This window comes from Azolla caroliniana, unplaced genomic scaffold (genome assembly GCF_043228905.1).
Source record: "Azolla caroliniana isolate FFs.n. ecotype wild unplaced genomic scaffold, voAzoCaro1.0.p SCAF_1, whole genome shotgun sequence".
In the NCBI taxonomy this organism is placed as follows: Eukaryota; Viridiplantae; Streptophyta; class Polypodiopsida; order Salviniales; family Salviniaceae; genus Azolla; species Azolla caroliniana.
Window position 1 is genome coordinate 2,892,296 of NW_028230436.1, and position 20,453 is coordinate 2,912,748.

At 37.5% G+C, this 20,453-nt stretch overlaps 2 protein-coding genes across 3 annotated transcripts; both read left to right on the plus strand.

The window, feature by feature from the left end:
* Positions 1-1,034: 1,034 nt before the first annotated feature.
* AAE14 (acyl-activating enzyme 14) lies at positions 1,035-6,350 on the plus strand. The gene is made up of 10 exons (XM_087317870.1): positions 1,035-1,271; positions 1,516-1,588; positions 2,523-2,667; positions 2,917-3,009; positions 3,428-3,525; positions 4,342-4,541; positions 4,699-4,829; positions 4,923-5,302; positions 5,713-5,942; positions 6,048-6,350. The coding sequence occupies exons 1-10, from the start codon at positions 1,063-1,065 to the stop codon at positions 6,190-6,192; spliced, it is 1,704 nt and encodes a 567-aa protein (XP_087173996.1). The 5' UTR covers positions 1,035-1,062; the 3' UTR covers positions 6,193-6,350.
* A 10,354-nt stretch (positions 6,351-16,704) lies between these two features.
* On the plus strand, positions 16,705-19,849 carry LOC147868321 (protein NUCLEAR FUSION DEFECTIVE 4-like). Of its 2 annotated transcripts, XM_087317882.1 has the most exons (3): positions 16,710-17,135; positions 17,655-18,589; positions 18,969-19,849. In XM_087317882.1, exons 1-3 carry the CDS (start codon positions 16,761-16,763, stop codon positions 19,450-19,452), a joined length of 1,794 nt encoding a protein of 597 aa, XP_087174008.1. In that variant the 5' UTR covers positions 16,710-16,760; the 3' UTR covers positions 19,453-19,849. The 2 variants fall into 2 exon arrangements, with proteins under 2 accessions (XP_087174016.1, XP_087174008.1); XM_087317890.1 differs by lacking the exon at positions 18,969-19,849 and having other exon boundaries at positions 16,705-17,135; positions 17,655-18,593.
* The last annotated feature ends 604 nt before the right edge of the window (positions 19,850-20,453 follow it).

Consider the following 20,453-nt stretch of genomic DNA (forward strand, 5'->3'; position numbering starts at 1 on the left):
AAAGATACTAGAATGGGAAATAAGACATTTATTTATAAGAGCCCATTAGACTCTACAAGTTGGAATAGGTTTATAGACCAACAAATGGATAAAACTCGGTAGTTGATTCACAATTCCCTCTTTGTTTTTTGACATGCACATTATTGTAGATATTCTTGTTTAGATAAGCATAAAATTTTCACTTATTCTAGATGGCTGATACGATGAGTTTGTGTAGGTAGTGCATTAGTTGTATCAATTAAATAATTCAACATATAAAATAGAGATGAAGAGAAAGTTAGTAATATGCCGAAGTGATTAGGCCTAATGTCTATTACTTTTAGATATCGAAAGGTCCAATCCAATGTTTCCATTATGAACTACAAGCTTCATCATGACTTCTAAATCTAGAAATTAGCAACACTAAAAATAACCTTGTGCTACTCCATGATCCAACACCAATTTAGATGTTGGTGCAGTTCAACGTCATAAATTCCCACATATGACTCATAAAACAACGTTCGTTTGTTGATGCTCATGTGTTCCCATTACGAATGTGGTAGAACAACTATGATATTATGTTGATAATGTAGAAACAAAATGTGTCCGAGTGTTATCCTAGATTTTGTTGATGTGGCATTTTGAAGCATGATGTTGGGTCGAGCCATTGTACCGGATGATCCTGCCCACGACACATTGAGCAATAATGAATCACAAGGGCCTACACTCAAAACCAACCAATCCTAGGGCACACCCTCAACCATGATGTACGATTGATTGGGGATTTCTACAAATCGTTCCACATTCAGAGGGAAATGATGTATGAAGAATGGCCATGGTTCGACAGAATACATGAAAGGAATGGTGACCAAGGAATTTGATCGATCCCAAGTAGTGGTGACATGACTCCGATCGGCTCACATCCGACACCTTACCATGTCAAACCCATATATTTTCTTATTATTGGAGGGAAGTCACATGGAGTTAGTCAATCTTCTTAGATGACAGAAGAAAAGGTGACAACAGTATAAACGAGTGGATGAAAAGAAAATCCCTCACTCTTGTTGGATCAGGTCCTTCCTAATGGCTCCTCCCTCTTCTTCTGGTCACATTGGCCAGGCTTTGAGGACCTTATCTATAGCAAGAGCCCAATCTCCTGTCACTATCAGTCAGTATGGAAGAGTGACTACTGGAGCGCAGCTCCTCGAGGATGTGGCTTCTCTCTCATCCGGCCTCCGCACTAACCTCTTGCTACAACCCGGTGATAGGGTCGCCATAGCTTCTCTCAACAGGTTTTTTTTTTCTCTATGTATGCATATATACATACATTTTTATTTATATATATATGTGTGTGTGTGTGTGTGTGTGTGTGTATTTATGTATCTATATATATCCATATGTTTCTGTCTGTCTGCATCTCTATGTATATGTAGTTTTTTTGTTATCTTTGTATGTATATGTCTATGAATTTGTATACATGTATTCATGTATTTAGAAAGGTTATTCAAGAATATTGAATGTATTGAGTAAACCCAGTGAATGGTACTTGGAATGGCTCCTGGCTGTACCCTGTGCTGGAGGCATTATTGCTCCCCTCAACTATAGATGGGTATGTTGTTAAACCCTAAAACCTAAAAATATGTGCCATATATGCATTTCATGAGTATGCTCTCTCTCTCTCTCTCTCTCTCTCTCTCTCTCTCTATATATATATATATATATATATATATATATTTGTGTTTACTGAATGGGGTACTGATTAGATAGGTTTTAGAAAAAAATCCATACTGATCAATACCATTTTAAAAAATTGAATTGATTGATACAAGTCAATCTTTTGTTTCACTGAATAATGGGATAAGGATTAATCCTATGGCAACTTTCCTGGCTGTAACAGCTATTATGAATAAACCAAAAATTTCTCCCCTCATTTTTCTGATCTGCATCATCAATAACAAGATGAGAGAATGCTATAATGTTAATATTAATTGCATTAATTGCGTTAAATTTAACTCAAGACGCATTAGTGCCCTAACCATGTTTTGACTTGTCACCAACACAATGTCATCTACATGATTCCAGAGGCAGCTTCTTATCATGTTGTACACGATACGGGTCATGTCGGATCCATTCTGTAGTTTTCAATAACACTGATAAAATTTACTCTTTTCATGAGGATTAGGATAGAATCGATGTCCAACTCCTTATCAAGAAAGGTTTAAACTAGTCTTGCTTTTACACAAGAGTTGGTGGGGGTATCGGTGGTACTAATTCTGAGGGTTCTCAAGAAGAGATACAAGTATTTGGAACTCAGGTAGGTAAGAAGAAGAAAATAGTGCTCTCATTACTGAAATGGAAGATAAACAAATTAGATGAGGTGGGTTTTGCATACATTCACATTCAGCTGATTGAAAACTGCCAGGTATTTTTTGTTGTAACGTCTGTACAGTTCCATATTCTTTGCCAATAGATGCTCATGGTGTAAAGTCAAGGATGCTTTGTTGATTATTTTTTCTTATAGTTTGCTTCCTCTTTTCAAACAGAGCATCAGTGAAGCTTGTGAAGCAGTGAAACAGATTGAGCCAATTTATCTGGTCATTGATCAATATTGTGCAGATCTTGGTGCTGAAATTAGAACCAGATTCCCTACTATTCAGTTAATAACACTAGGATACTTGACTGAAGGAGGTATCTATCCTGTCCTTCGAGAACTAGGTCTTGCATTAAAAGCTTGATATATATGAAACTGGAAGTCAACAATCTCATATTTAAAATGGGGAAAACTACACACAAATATACTTTTGGTCCGTAGACAGTTCAGCATGTTTCTATAATTCCCCCTAAAAGACAACCCAATATTCACGTAGCACTGGTTATGATGTTTTCTATGTGTCAAAAGCTTGCAGTTCCTTAACTCTGTTGGTTTCATCTTACCAGCTTTTACTTCAGAGTCTATTATGGATGGGACGCAAAAGGAGCTCCATCTTTATTGGGCACCTGATTCAATTGCACTCATTTGCTTCACTTCAGGTGCATATGCTCATTTTTCTAGAATCAAGATATATTTCTGATTAAATGCTAGACAATTTTCATTTAACACCTTGAGTATGCAATTTTGGTCGTCTGAACATGGTGTGAGATACTCATAATGTGTAGGATAGCATCATTTAGATTTCTTTGGAAGATTAATGTTCTGATTGCTGTTATGTTGAATAAGACAATGAAATTGGTCCATTCAGAAGTGAACCAATTCCATAGCTATACCATAAATCCAGAGAGTGAGACTATCAAATTCAGCATACCTAGAAGTGTTTGAAATAGTTGACGGTCGAATGATATTTGATGTTATTATGAACTGAGAATATCATTAATCAACACAAGCTAAAATCTTTACGTTGAATTCGTTCACATGTGGTTGTGTCTAACTTTGTGCTCTCTAGATTTGCAGGAACCACAGGGAAACCAAAAGGTGCAGCAATAAGCCATGGTGCACTGATTGTTCAATCTTTGGCGAAGATAGCTGTGGTTAACTATTGTAGCACTGATGTAAGATATCAAATTTCAGCTATAATAGCTTGAAGTTAATGGAGATATTGCATTGTGTGTACATATGTCAAGACATTCGAGACTGTTCAACTGAAAACAAGATGCATATTACGGATTTTTTATTCCTCTTTTTACAAATTGTTGAAAAAACACTGTTTGTACTTTTGCTGGCCTTGTGATAATGAAATCTTTATCATAGCCGTTGGTGACTGAAAACATGATGAGGTCTTCTTACTTGGATAAAGCAATCATTAATATGAACTCAAAATGTCTGTCGAGATAACTGATGCGTCATATCCAATTGCATTTATGTTACATTCATGAGATGGAGAGTTCCTTGTTTGTCTTTTTTCTGCTCAAAATGCTATTCTGAAGGTCTCATGCATGCATTAGCGGAAGAGATGGAGGGTTTCCTGCTGTTCTTCTTCTAGTCAAAATGCTATTACTGGAGGTCTCATGCATGCATCGGGGGGAGAGATATCCATGATAATCCAAACAGAAAAAAGCAGCACCTTTTTGTGTTTAGTCAAACCAGACAGCCAAAATTTGTCTTTCCTCTGTATTGCATCTGGACCTTATGAAGGAAGTGTACATTAGGGGTGGTTGATTCCCTGAAGCATTGTTGATCATCTGGGTAATACAATCAGAAAGTAGCTGTCAGAGACGATCATTTATAGCTGGGGTTGTGTCTGCTTCCCTGTGTCTGTCTGACTTTCCAAGAAACACTTATCCTGAATCTTTTTGTTTCAAAATTTTCATTACTTCTGAGCAAATTGAACCAGATCCTTTTTGATAATAATGGTGCCAAGTGAACAGGTATATCTTCACACCTCTCCCTTATGCCATATTGGAGGCATTTCTTCAGCTCATGCCATGCTAATGGCAGGTGGATGCCACATCTTTATTCCAAAGTTTCAGCCTTTGGATGTTCTGAAAGCAATAGAAGAACATCAAGTTACAGCCATGATAACTGTCCCTACCATGCTCAAAGACATCACTTCCTTAATGCTGTCAAGGTATATTATGTGAATAGATACTTGACCATCTTTCATTTGGTGCACCCTTGATTAAATCTGGTGATGATAACATTGCGGCTTCTTCATTGTCGTGTAAGCTCTTCATTCATTCTTTGCATAATCCAGCATTCTGATTTCAATGCCAATTGCTTTTTAGGGGTGGTAATCAGGGTAGGTTACAATGTCGATCAATGCAAACTATTCTAAATGGGGCTGGAAGTCTTCCTTCAACTCTCCTGGAGACTACAAAGGACATGTTTCCTGGATCTCGGATTCTCTCAGCTTATGGTGGAACATTTTACCATTATCTCAGTTTCATGCATCGACAAACATAATGTTTCCAAATTTTGCAGTTGAGAGAATTAGTTCATTTCTATACAGGAATGACTGAAGCATGTTCATCGATGTCTTTCATAACACTTCATGACCCAAAATCAGACGCCAACCACTCAATTTTTCTGAGAAGAAATTCAGGTCTTGGAGGAGTTTGTGTTGGGAAACCAGCACCCCATGCTGAGATTCTTGTGCGTGCAAATGCGTCATTGAGAGGTCAAAACAGTTGTCTGAACAAAGAAGGAGATGTATTTGTTAGAGGTCCCCATCTAATGACAAAGTACTGGGGAGAAAATAAAGCCTTTGGTAATGGTGGATGGTTTAATACAGGTGATGTTGGGTGGATGGACAATCAAGGATGTCTTTGGTTGCTTGGGCGTCAGAAAGACGTCATTAAAAGTGGGGGTGAGAATGTTCACTGCTCTGAGGTAAATAAACTCTGTAAAAGACATACTGGAGAGACTTCTCCTCAAAGACTTTAAGATTTCACTGCTTGGTTTTGAATTCTTGATCCAGAGAGTAGGATGAAAGATCCCTAATAAACTCCTCCTATTTGTGCATAAAGAGTTTCCCCTGTAGATCCCTATGCACATCTCCTTGTTTTAGTATTTTGGTGGGTCTTGACTAACGTCAAAGAGCTATGCTTGACCAGTTCATGGAATAGATGCTCATTGCCGAAAAGTAACCTTGTTAAATGGGAAAGATGCTCATTGCCTGGAATAATCATTCAGCTATATTATGTGCGAAAGATGATTATGGAAACGTTTGTATCAATCATTAAGCTAATATTGGAAAAATAGAAGAGAGAAGAGTTTGATGTTTGTTCTTGACAAATCAGGTTGAGGAGATTCTATCAAGACATCCAGCTATTGCAGTTGCAGCGGTAGCAGGAGTGCAGGATGCACGCCTCGGTGAAGTAGTCGGAGCTATGCTTCTATTGAACAATGGATGGAAATGGGTTCAAAGTGAAGGTTTTGAGGACATCATCGATGCGACTTATTACCAAGAAGAGAAGATATTTTCTCCCAAATCCATGCATTTCTTTTGTAGGCAACAAGGGCTCTCTGGGTATGTGTGATTGCATGCCATTTTTTACCTGCAACGGTTGTATTTATTCAATGTCATTTTGTTTTTTACCATCCTCTTTAATCATGTTGAATTTTGAACTTGCAGATTTAAGATTCCCAAAATTTGCTACCAGAAGTTTGGGGACTTTCCTAGAACAAGTACTGGTAAGATTAGGAAAGAACTTGTGAGGGAAGAGCTGGCTAGTTATTATAGAAGCCATGAAGCCTTGTATGGATCAAGCAGGCTTTGATGTTCTTTCCTTTATCATCATTTATTAGCCATTTATTGGCTCAATTTAAACCAGTTTTCCTTGATTGTATGCCTATCTTCTTCAAATTTGTGAAAAACCTACCTCATCGATCATCAGCAATGTGCATCATCATGGAGACAACCTTCAGACTACGGGTTTATATAAAATAAAAGAAATTGAGAAACTTAGTTGTAACCGGGATGCATGTTATTGTTGAGGGGATGATTGATTGGGACCTTTTCCTTTCCTCAATAATCCATTGCCAAATCAGCATTTTGTGAATTAACACGTTACTGCAATGGCATCAAGTTTTCACTCTAGCCTGTGAAGAAAACAAAAACCATCGCATTAGTGTACTGCAAAAAGCATGAAAAACAACAAAATGGTATCAGTCGCCTCAACTCATTCAACTCATTGACCGGTGATTCTGTTGTGGGTAAACCACCAAAGTCATGAAGTTGAGATATCCCAAGTTCAATCCTCAACCCAGCTCCAATTCAATAGATTGATTGTACAAAGAGATCTCTTGCTGCAGCTTACATTACAAAGTCATACCTTGCATGTGATATTGCGTGGGCCGAGGAGGCAATAATGAATCAATTTTGGCATGAATTTCACAATGTCATAAAGGATTTGCGTTTTGCTTTTCATGACGACTCACACCCTGTACATGATGCTCACCCGCACTATTAGAATATATGATTGTTGAAACAAATCTCTATTAGAACATCTATCTTTTGTTTTTTGTGACGCTTAAGACTGGTGGGAAACCTTAAGAGGTGAAAACACACAAACAAATATTGATGTACAAATTTGTGCTTAAAAGCATTTGAAGAAATCTTAAAATTTGTCAATAAAATTATCATGTACTGAAGACAATCATACATCATTCAGTGATTGCATCAAATAGTGCTTGGCTAAACTAAATTCATGGAAAATGGGTTGATTAAAGTATGTGTGTTTGTGTGATATCTGTATAGTTCAAAATCACCAAAATCTTACCCAATTTAGAACTTGCATGTACTCTCCATTTGCATCAAACAATTAGATCTTGATCCCATAATATGCTATCTGAATTTCTTATGATTTTCAATTAACTTTGTAGAGAATGGACATCACACTATACTACAATCATACTTAACAAATATTACATCCTAATATATGGTGGTCTAGGAACCACTTTTTTTTTATTTCATGCATTTGCATATATCCACCAACATCTTCTTCCATGGTTGGATTTGATTTTTCCAATTCCATGAGCATTATTGCTTTCCTTGCAAACATGTTAGTCTCCAATTGAGTATATTAAAACCTCCAATGAATTTAGACCAATTTATTGAAGGTAGATAGAACTACATATATTATATGATCATTGATTGTGTGATACTCTTTATCTTACATGCAATAGCCTTGTTACTTTATTCATTACCCATTCACTTTTTTGCTTATTTATGATGTTCCATTGAGTGGATAGCCTAATGCATAACCATTTTATCTAAATTTAATATTTCTCCTAACCATAACAATTGGCACCCATCATACACATTGGAAATAGTCCTTCTTTAAAGGTGGTGAATGGAATTGCACAACCTTCAGCTCAAGGAGGTTCAGTCTACATACGGGAACGGTACGTAGATATTTGGTTTTTAGTGGTTGGCCTTATTGTTTGCTAAGTGTGGGTATCTAGGTGCGATTGTTTACCGGGAAGTAAACCCCAATCGGCTAAGAGTTTAATGATGATTTGGTTTAATCTGATTTTTACGCTACAAGGAAAGTTTGACAGCCTTCAGGGGCCCTCTAAAACGAGTGAAGAAGCTAGATACTGCTTCCTTCTAAAATGGAGAGGTTCTCCGATGCTACAAATGGTGGATGGCAATGCAAAGTGGATTTATCAGCCACCCCGGTGGTTGTTTCCTCCAAGGGTACCAAACATATAGGTGGGTGTTGAATTGTGAAGAGATTGGAGGATGTCTTTTCTGAATGTGGGTTGTGTGAGGCTCATGTTGAGGGGAGTCTGTCAAGTAATATTGTGCTAAGGCTTTATTGCTTCATTTATACATGTTGTTTTCTTGTAGCCATGCAAATTTGCTTGTAACATATGAGTTGTATATTATCCTATGTACTTTTTCTTAACTAATGGAAGTAGTAATTTTTTTTGGAAATATATATACGTATGTATTGTTAAAAAAACAAAATATGTATATCGTAGTCTTTTAAATTTAGTCATTTGATCCCTTTGATAAGGGGGATTCGAAAATATATATAATATAACCATTGTGTCATCATACAAATAGAATAAGGAGAAATACACAAAGAGATCAATGTATCGTTTATTGGTAACAAAAAGGATACCTATTAACATCTTTCCTATAAATTATAGCTTGTGCCAAGCTTGTGCCTCTCACTCTCCTTGGTGGTCCATGTAAGTGGTATATTCATAATTGTTTTATTATTTCTATTCTATAATGTTGTCATGAAATATACCTTTCTAATTGTACCCCCCATGTGTATGCAACAAATAGATATTACCAATGTACCACAATCTTATAGCTTGATCATTCTAATTGGCATGTGGATATGGTGATGTTAGGAGCTATAGTATGTGCACCTTTACATGTACAACACATCTGTGTCATATCATGATTTCATGGAAAATATGATGAATAAATGTGCGCATCTATATTCAAGACAAATTAGAGGACAAATGATAACACAACCCGCCTAATAGAATGGTGGATTATAGATGGAATGAGGGGAGGTGAAACATGAGTCATGAAATGATAATTTAAATATTATTGTAAGCCATGTTTTTGTGAAATTAAGGACATCAATTCATTATCTCACTAATTTACGATATGACCATGTGGAATATAGGGGTGGGACACATTCACTTTCTCATCATTTCATGTTAGGGTTGTATCCTAGTTGTAAATAATTTTTGTACACATAGTTCAATTATTACTAATGTACTAGATGGTTAATGGCATCATTGTTTCGTATAGGGTTGCACTAGCTTCAAATCTCACTAATTATAGTGTGTCCGTTTTGGGGTCTCTCTCCTATCTGTTTAATAAGAAGTCATATAATTTTGAATGCATGGAGTAGGTAGAGACAAGTTACAACCACTCTTCTATTACAAGAGGATGCTCCCATACAAGACAAAGAGAATAAAGAATGTGTTTTAACATCTACGAAAAGACAAATTTGGATTATGAGACAAACAAGCCATTGTCTCATCTATTGATGCATAGCGAGAAAGCATTGCCTTCAAATTATTGGAAACCTCACTTCAAATCATTATCAAAAGATTATTGGCTAACCTTAATGGAATTGTAAAACTCATGCACAAAAAAGTATGGTTTAATAATGTTTGTAATTTCACAACTTAATGGTTATGGGTTCAAGCCATCATCATTAAGAAAACTCTTCGTTGTTTTTGTTTCGATCATGCACATTAGTAATTTGGTCATAAACATTGTCTTTTCAAAGATGTTAAGAAAACAATAAGATACAAAGTGTAATGAATTGTAAGTAAAGAAATAAAACGACAAATATCCACGATACAAAGAGCAAAAAGATTGGCCTTTACAGACACAATGTTATAGCCTACAAACACACCAACATACAAAATGTAATGAATGGTAAAAAAAGGAGTGACTTGTACCCACAGTAAAAATAGCAAAAACCACTACAACTTTAGAAGGCAATACGAGCACAATATAATACCAAGAAAAGGTAGTTGTAACTAAGGAAGTAACAAGGATGTGGTGAAACATAGAATCTCTATCTCTCTCCCTCCCTCTCTCTCTCTACCTAGTGTAAAGTGTGAATTTTAAACAAAGAATTATAGCTTGAAAAAGCCTTTGTATGAATGCTATGTGTTTATTGTAGCTCTAGATCATTCACTTCTTGAAGTTGCTAACGACAAAGCATGAGCTTGCTTTTTACATAAAGCTACAGTTGTAACAGAATTGACTCTTAGTTTCTCTTTGCATAAAGTCACGATAATGACCCGATATTTTATTTTATTTTCTGCCCTTGCGCAAGTTTGTCATGGAAGTAGCAACTTGGGCAAAAAATCAAAGTGCAAAGGATAATTTGTGAGGCATGTGAATGGCAAAGCTTGATTGTAACTAAGATCCTCCTCCTTAAACACTTGCCACTAAAGACGAAAGGATCCAGTCGAATGCTTTATTAAGCAAATTTCTCGTCACAACTTAACCTAAGTGAATACAAAGCAAAGGTTATCACGCACAAGCTTTAGAACAAGACCATCAAACAAGCACCATTTTTGTGGTAACCTTGATGCACAGATTGAGAAAAAATATATATTCTCTCTTTACACTTTTCTTGAATTCTCTCTGTTCACTCTTTATAGATTACCAAAACACACAAAAATGATATATCTGCCACACAAAAGTTTGGTTTGTCAAGGTGTCTGTGAACCTAAACCAACGTTCGAATTTGATGTACAACCTACATTTTCATGAGAAGTGTATTTTTAAAACATATCAATCTCATCGGAGTGGCGAATTCCATTGGCATTCTAAAATATACATGTATAAATTGTCAAAACACACAATTAGCTAGCATTTTCATAAATCCACCTACTATTATAAAATGGGCCATATATTCTTTTCATAGCTTGCTATAATAAATAAAAACCCCATTTCACGTTACAAAAAGATGATGCAATCTACTCCAAAAGTAAAAACTCATAGCCCCTATAATATTTTAAAAGAATGACATTTTCTACACATGTCATGACTCATGACATATTCATTGAGCATGGTTACATTGGCGTGAATGATCCAATTCATTTTCTTTTGGTACAATTTTAAGCTTCAAAGCATTTGCTCTGCAAAAACTCGTCAAAATTAGTCTAAAATTTGTGTGAATTCTGCAAGCATTCTTATAACCTTCCTATTATTTTGGACAAAAGAACATTATAACAAACAACCATAAATAGATCGCGTGAGCATATTTATAATCTTCATCATCTTTATACATCTGACTGAAATGTAGGTAAAGTTAGTGTGAAATTACCTTCAATATCAACAAAAGTCATGAATCAATTCTCATTAAGAGTCATGCACAACAAAATATCCTAAGTTTTGAGGGAGACTTGAAGCCATACCTCTTCTATAAGCTAGGAGTGTCGATATTGTTTTTAGCATCATCCCTTTACATTGAGTAGCTTTCTCATGAAAGGTTGAGTGTGAAATGCACCTATACAAAAATGTATTATAAAGGAATGACAAATGGAAGGATTCTATTATTGGTGTAAAATGGTCTCCAATGCTAGTAAATTGTAGATGTCCATCTTAAATTTTACTATTCAACATGTTGAGCTCTCCACGTGCATCACCAGGAAAAACAAAACAAAGATTGCACCCCATAATGAGTTAACTGATGAAAATGATTTAAACCACTTAATGTATAAATGTACGTAACAAGTTTCAAACATTAAATATTTGGCAATATACACATAATAGCATCGAGGAGGGTTTGATCTCGAGAATCGTGAAAGAATCACATGGTTGATGCATACATATTTTTCAAGTTTTTCATGTGGTGTATTTAGTTTTGAACCATCCTTATGAGTGTGACAAGTTAGGAACCATTATAATCATAGAACGTAATATACGTGTTCGTGCAAGCATTCAAACGTTTGAAAACGAACACGTTTGAAAAGGGGAAAATGCATGCACCTGTTTTCTTTTGTTTTTCCGTTGGTTATTATTACAAGTTATCTCACCCTTGTTGTAAGTTGTTGTGCTAGTGTCGTCTATGTCTTGGGTTCAATTCCCAATTTTATCATGTCCTCTCATTAGTGTAGTGTCATGCCATGGCAAAATTTTATGTTAGTGTCATCTTCCTTTTTTTTCTTTTTTTTCGTTATTTGTTATTAGAAATTAGGTCACCCTAGTGGTAAGTTGTTATGCTATTGCTGCCTATGTCATGTTTTCTTCATATTCTCAAATATACGTTTTATGAGTTTTTGAACGTTTGATTATAATTTATAATGACATATTTTGATTCAATCTCTATAGTTCATACTCATTTTTTTGTAAAGTTCTAATGTGAGGAGGATAGAGATGTTTTGATTCTTAAGAAGCATCCCAAAGGTATGCATGTGATACAATGCAAATATTGCAACGATACTTATGTTGGTGGTTCACAATGGATTAGAGTCCACTTATTGGGATTGAGAGTGAATCAATATATAATATAGGCCATAGTCAATCCAATCCAACTTCGAGATGATTTACCATACACGTTTGATTGAATCATTCTCGAATGCGAATCCACGTATGATACGTATGGTTCATTCTATGATTATAATCATTATATAACTATGTAAATACCATATCAATGCGATAACTGATGTTATGTCTTCGTTTTTGGATGGGCATTTCTTAGTGTTACTTGTCTATGAATGAGAAATGTGTTCCCCCCATTTTCCATAATATCGTATAACAATTTTCCATTCTAGCTCTATGAATATTTCAGAATGGTTTTACATATCATGTGACATTTACGAAGGCCTTTCAGAAACGGAAGGTTGTAAAATCCGACCATTTCTCTAGACACACAATGATGGTGTCAAAGGCTTTATTATAAGAAGAATATGGAGCATCTTTCCCCCAATGATATAGATATTTTGAAATATGACGGCTTTTGAATTGATGAAGAAATTTTTAAGAGCAATGGACTCAACCCCTTAGACATGGCAAGTGGTGCCAATTACAAATTGTGTCGTGCAAATAACTATCCTTACTAGATGGGTTCACTATATTTGATTCATTATTTAATACATAATTTTGTATTCAATATATTATATATTTAGTATATTATAATCTTCTATTTAGATGTGTAAAATATTGCTTTACCATTGTGTAGCTTCAATCGTGCATGGTTGTCATGCAACGTGAATCATTCTTTATGTTCATGTTGCCCCAATCACCATGGGTACTCAATCCCCATTATTCTTAGCTTGTACACACATTACCATACATGATGGTTAGAGGGTTGATGGAACATTCAAGAAGGTTAATATTTCGAAGGTAGGTTTTACTTGTCAATTGCATTATTGCCTTTGAAATAGAATATAATGTTATCCTCTTACCTCGGTTCCATGGTCAAATGTTGGATTCAAGGCACACATGTGACACACAATTGGACAATTAATCTTAAGACGAATAGTATCATGTTTGCAAGCAAATCCTTGTTACTCTACTTGCTCGCAATATGCATATGCTTGAAGTTGTTTTATTGAGTGAACGAATTTTTTTGAGGTAATAGATTTTGTACCAAAATCCTACATGCCATACGATTTTGCTCAATATAGCGGGACCCTAGAGTAACAAGATTTTACTTTAGCATAAATATTGTGTTGCTTGCCAACTACCCAAGGGCATAGTAAATACAAAGTTAGGAGAATATATTATATTTGGCATTTTACTTAGTGTTTGAATTTTCCCATTTGCAAGGTAAGTATACCTCATGAGGATGAATTCTATTTTAGGCAACATGGAATTGAGAGTATTAAAAATATGATTAATGATTAACAACTTCAATGGCTACAATCTCTTTATTTATGGTCGCAAAAGTATGTACTAATAGATAGAATGGGACTTTAAAAGCCTTAGTGTGGCAAAAGAAATACAAAGATTGACCAAATTTCCTTCACACAATGAACATGATTTTGCTTTATTTGCTGAAACACATTTTTACATCGATCTATCCAAATATTCCACAGAACCACCGATGATATGGTAGCCCATATTGTGGCATCCACATTCAACCGAATTGAGCTTGAATATGGTATGTCCTTAACTTGCCTTCCGCTAGTTTGAAGAGTAAATAGTATCTTTTCCCTTTCATAATTATGCTTATCCACATTTACATCCATCCAAAAGACATTTCCCCATGTAAGACATTTCCCCATGTAATCACGTAAAAGGCAGATTTTTTATCAATATGAAAATGACTAATGACGATTATTGAGTGGGAAATTGAGTAATGCCGAAAACTTTTAGTATATTTTAGCCATGATAATTAGAATGTAGGAGAACAAACACTCTTTCGGTGTGAGCCATTCATGCATTGGATAAAAAAGACATCAATGTGAATACAATTGGTCCTTGTTATTTTATTATGACCCAAAGTTTCACAATGTGTGGCTATCCACAAACAAACTTGTTGATGTCAATCAAACACCTCAATAATGTGCTTAGGCACAATGAACAAAAGCATCTAAACAAATCATTCATGACATGATATTGTGTGTGTGTGTGTGTGTGTGTGTGTGTGCGTGCATGTGTGTGAGAGAAAGAGAGTCGAAATTTGAGTTTAGGAAAAAGACAACTATTGGCTAACAACTTCAATAACTATATTGCTCTATTTTTTGGCCAAATTATCTGAGATGTGAATGAGTTTGTAAGTTGTAACAACTTTGAAAGGAAGATAATGGATGAGTAGCAACTTGAGTAGGAGTTGGATTGTTTATTACAATATGAGAAGCATAACGAGATTATATGGTGAGTTTAGAGATTGACAAAATTGAACACATTATATTCGGTTTTGAATTTGCCAAAAATTGAGCAAAATGCACGGGCATGTACATAATCAACCCACAAACAGAACAATTTAAATTGCACTATAACAAGCATATTTTTTAATGGCAAAAAAAGTTGCATTCATGAATCAATCAAAAGACAATTTGGTTACAAATTATACGATATATTGCCCTAGGAGAATGCATCTCCACCGAGAGTTGTTGACCATTTGTTATAACTAAAAAGTTCATCAAGTTGATGAAACAGAGACACGGTACATTGTCCCAAGATTGCATTGTGGCCAATCATCATTGAGGCCATTATCATATGATCATGCTAGGCGCAATAGGGTGATAAACAAATATCTACACACCTTAAAAACATTGCCAATTAACATATGGATAATATGATATCAAGGGTAATGACATGCAAACTTATAGGTAACATGATCAAGGAGATGAATAATGGGTAAGCAAACCATGTCTATGCACACGAAGTAGATTATTATATAATAGTGCGTCCAGAACGCATACACAAGTTGTGCATAACACATACTCAAACCGTGTTCATTATTTGAGCGAATAGATTGATCATCTATTTTTGTTAGGCATCGTAGGTAGGGATTGAGGAGACCATACATTGTCACGAGATCCTTTTCATTTTTTTGACCATTAATGACAAGATTCTTGTAGAAATGAAGGATACATATTGTTGCCGAGATTGGCAAAGCGCCTTCCCTTCATACTTTGATGTAGGGAACCACTTCTTCATTAATAGTAAGCATCTTTGGCTAAGTCTCCCTAGTTTGTTTGCAAGCTAAGCTCTTTTCATATGATGATTGATCCCCTTGTGCTCATCACCAGCATTTTCTTCCTTTACGAGGGACAAGCTTTGTTTTCCGTTCATCATCAAATGTCAAAAGCTCCATAATGATCACGACATTAACACTTGAAGCAATGGATAATATCGTTTGTATGCAAGACATGCCTAAGATACACGAGGGAGGTGGGGTGAACCATGTGTGGATCATATGGTCATGCGGACTGAGTGTAACGACGCATGGGTAAAGCAAGACCCATGTGTAGAATTGTTTTGTGGTGGTGGAGCAATGCTTCAGGTTCGGATTTATCAGTGATGGGTCACGAGCAAATGTCGAGGAGATCTGGAGGAGGTTGTTACGAACCAGGCAAGTGGACGAGATGTGATTGGTTGGAGGCGAGAAGCAGGCACTGGACTGGGTGGACAAACACACTTGCCCGCCCGCCCACGCATCGGTGATAACACACGACACGAGGCTTTGTCTAGAGATGAGACGGTAGGGACAGGTGACAGACAAGACACAACACAACACTACATTGGTGAGCCCAATGAGAGAGCACATGCATGATGAGGAGGAGGCAAACCGTGTGTGTTCGTGTGTACATACCCTAAATGGAAGACCGAAAAAGGAAAAAAGAAAAAGAAAAAGAAAGAAAGAAAAAACAGATATTTCATCTCTTAGTCCTGGAAAGGTATTTTGAAATAAATTATTTGTGGTGTTGTTCTGCTGCACTTTCTCTTTCTCTGCAGAAAACAGAGACACAAAAAGAGATGGGGAAGGGGAAGGGGGCAGACACGGAGATGAATGACAGACAGACAAACTGAATCCATTGGTGTGTACATACAATACTCTGCTACTGCATTTTCACTTTCTAATTTCTCACATATACCCCCCTTTTCATTCATCCCGTTCATCCTTTTTCCATCAATTTCTAGTAAACCCCCTCCCTGATTTCTTCCTCAAATCTACCTGCATTTTACCCACACAACCCCCCCCCCCCCTCACCCTCAATTCTTCCTTCCTCGTGCTAAATTCTCCATGCGCAGGAAAAAGATCCCTAATCTTATTAAGAATGGAAGAAGCCTTAGGTTAAAACAAACCCCCCTAAAGTTTTCAAAGAACTGGTGATGAAACCCTAAGCCCTACCTACAATTCTTCTTTCTAGTAAAAGCAAAATCAAAACAACAATGGCCATTAATCCTGACCCTAATTCCTCCTCAAATACAGAGGAAACACCATCGCCACCTCCATCATCCAATATCGGCATAAAATGGTGGGGTTTTGTCTCCGCCTTATGGGTCCAATGTGTCTCTGGGAACAACTATACTTTCTCCAACTACTCCGTGGAATTGAAGGCAGTTCTTGGTTGCAATCAAGTAGAATTAAACGGGTTGAGTTCAGCGAAAGATGTGGGTAAAGCGTTCGGTGTCTTTGCAGGAATTCTTTCTGATTATTTCCCACCTTGGTCGATACTTCTCATTGGTTCGATTGAAGGTTTGGTCGGCTATGGCGTCCAATGGCTCGTTATTAGCCAACGTATCTCGCCCCTTCCTTATTGGTTGGTATGTCCGTCTCTGTAAGATAATATGATGCTTTCCAAGTTATTACTTCTACTATATGTAAATGATTTTATCTTTAAGTGGTTACAAAAATGGTTTATTTAAGTTTTTTTTTGTGCCTTCCATTAAATGATTTTATCTGTAAGTGATCACAAAAAATGGTTTATTCAAGCATTTTTTGCGCCTTCCATCAAATGATTTTAATCTTGAAGCGGTCACAAAAATGGTTTATTCAAGCTTGCTTTTTCTGTGCTTTCCATTAAATGATTTGAACTTGAAATGGTCATAAAAATGGTTTATTCAAGCTTTCTTTTGTGCCTTCCATTAAATGATTTGATCTTTAAGTGTTCACAAAAATGGTTTATTCAAGCTTCTTTTTGTGCCTTCCATTAAATGATTAGATCTTGAAGTGATCACAAAAATGGTTTATTCAAGCTTCTTTTTGTTGTGCCTTCCATTAATCCATGGGCTGCAGGAGGATTTGGTGTGTTTATATAAAATTGTCTTGTGTTTTGTGGACAGATGTGTGTGGTGATGTGCATGGGTGGGAACAGTACAACATGGATGAACACAGCAGTGCTGGTGACCTGCGTCCGGAACTTCCGGCGGAACCGGGGGCCGGCGGCAGGCATCCTCAAGGCCTACATTGGATTAAGCACAGCCATATTCACGGACCTCTGCGCGGCTCTCTTCACGGGGAATGCCTCCACCTTCGTGCTGATGCTAGCCATCCTCCCCCTCGCAGTATGCGTGATCGCCATGTTCTTGCTTCGCCCCATCCCTGACACCACCATCGGCACGGCCCCTCCCAGACAAGAAGAAGAGAGAGAGGAGTCCCGGTGCTTTGCCTTCCTCAACTCCGCCGCCATAGTCTTGGCCATCTATCTCCTCGCCTTCGATCTAAGCGGTGTCAGCAATGATGTCGTCCTCAAGCTAGTGGCGGCAGGGATTGTTGTTCTCTTGGTCTGCCCTGCAGTGCTTCCCATCTACTTGACCCTCAAAATGTCTGCTAGGAAGAAGCATGGCCATGGTTCAGAAGAAGAAACAACCACCAATGGTGCCGGCTTGGAAGAGCCTTTGTTGAAGAATCCTTCTACTGTTGAGGCCAAGGAAGATGAACGTGATGAAGAGAACGATGTGGCCATATCTCAGAGCGGTGCAGTATCGGTTCCGGTTCCGGAAGAGATGGATGAAGCATCATTGCCAAAGAAGAAGAAGAAGAAGAAGCAGATTGGAGAGGATCACACTGTCTTGGAGGCTCTCCAGACTGTGGATTTTTGGTTGCTCTTTTTCTGCTTCTTGTGTGGTGTGGGAACTGGAATGGCTGTGAGCAACAACATGGGCCAGATCGGCGAGTCGCTCGGCTACTCGAGCGTGTCTATCTTTATATCCATGATTAGCATCTGGGGATTTTTCGGCCGGCTGGGCTCGGGGGCATTGTCGGAATGGCTGATTCGGTAAGTAAAACCATCTAGAGTCCCTAAAATGTTTAACCAAAAATCTCTTTGAAACTCTGTGATTCTGACAGCATTCTTTCCTGAGATGAGTGAGAGTGCAAATAAAAGTTACAGGTGTAAAATCTGGAGTTTTAGGGGTTTGATCCAAATCCATTTTGGTACTGGAACTAATCAAAAGCTTAATGTTGAGGGAGTTTTATTTAGGCTTTGATCCGAATCCATTTTGGTACTGGAACTAATCAAAGGCTCAAATTTTTGAGGGAGTTTTATTTAGGGTTTGATCCGAATCCATTTTGGTACCGGAACTAATGAAAAGCTTAATGTTGAGGGTTTGTTTTGATCCAAACTGACTAGCTTCTCTTTGCTTCATGTGTTGTAGGTGGAAGGGGATCCCGAGGCCAGCATTGCTTGCGGCCTCGCAACTGGTCATGGTGGGCGGCTACGCATTATTGGCCCTGGGCATAAGCGGGTCGCTCTTCGTGGGCAGCATTGTGGTCGGGATTTGTTACGGAGTCCGGCTAGCAGTTTCGGTGCCGACAGTATCGGAGCTTTTTGGCCTCAAGGTCTTCGGCCTCATGTATAACCTCCTCATCCTCAACCTCCCGCTTGGCTCATTCCTATTCTCGAGCCTCCTGGCCGGGTTCCTGTATGACCGAGAGGCGGCCAAGGACGGCTCGTCCACGACATGCGTAGGCGTCCACTGCTACCGTGTGGTGTTTATTGTGATGGCGGGTGTTTCCGTGCTCGGCTTCTTCCTCGATGTGCTCCTCACGCTTCGCACGCGGGTGCTCTATGCGTCTATCCAACGCTCGAAACTCGCATCATCAGGCGGGGGAAGCTCCTCCCCAAAGAGAAGCCATTAGCCATGTGCTCCCTCTACCGGGCAAAATGGCATGGGCGCAAAGCTCCGGTTAAGAGTTCCAAGTTCTGATCGGATCGACCATCACATTCAACAGATGGAATAATTTTTTGCCAAGAGTTTACCATTGGCTTGCTTTGAGAGATTTGTAGAAGAAGCAGAAGCAGAAGACAACATTCCCTTTGAATGTTTTAAGACAACATTCCCTTAGAGAGAAAAAAACAAAGATTTTCCAAATGAATTGAGAAAAATGAATTACTATTTGGGAGGGGTATGCACTATTTGCCACCTCTGTTTTAATTAATAATATTGAGCCAAAAAGAAACAAAGCATATACTATATCCTTGACAGCAACTTAGCAAGGAAATAACGTTTAGTTCCAATCCATCACTGTTATGTTATTCCCACTGTAAGACGGTTTTTAATTGTTGGAAATTGGTGAGCACGCCTTTTATGTTGCTAGTGTTTGATCCATGTCCAATCAATCACATGCAACCATCAAAGTTTCATCAATTCCTGAATCCATGTGCCATGCATGGTGAGAGGTTATTGAGATACTTATTGAGACATTCCAATTTATTGACACTCAAGTATGAGTGTGTGTGCATGTATCCTAATGTATTATTGTGTATGGTAAGTTTTACCCCCGGGGAAGAATTATGTATGAACATCATTGTCCTAGGTCCATACTTGCATCACATTGAGTGCATAGAAAATACAATGAGTTATGCTTAACTATCAACTATACTTAACTTCCATCATATACTCACTTCGCCTTGAAAATGCACTACAATGTAACCCCCTATAAGTAGAGTAATTATGTTCGTACGAACAGCACGACAAAATCACCATGTTTGCTTAGAGAAATGTTTGAATGTTGTCCAATTGTGCATCTTATGCATTGTACGTATGACAAGTAGATATCATACATTTGTCTCAAATCCAAGGAGTGTGATTTGATTATCAAGCCTATCTATTATTACGCTATTCATGCTATAAAGAAAA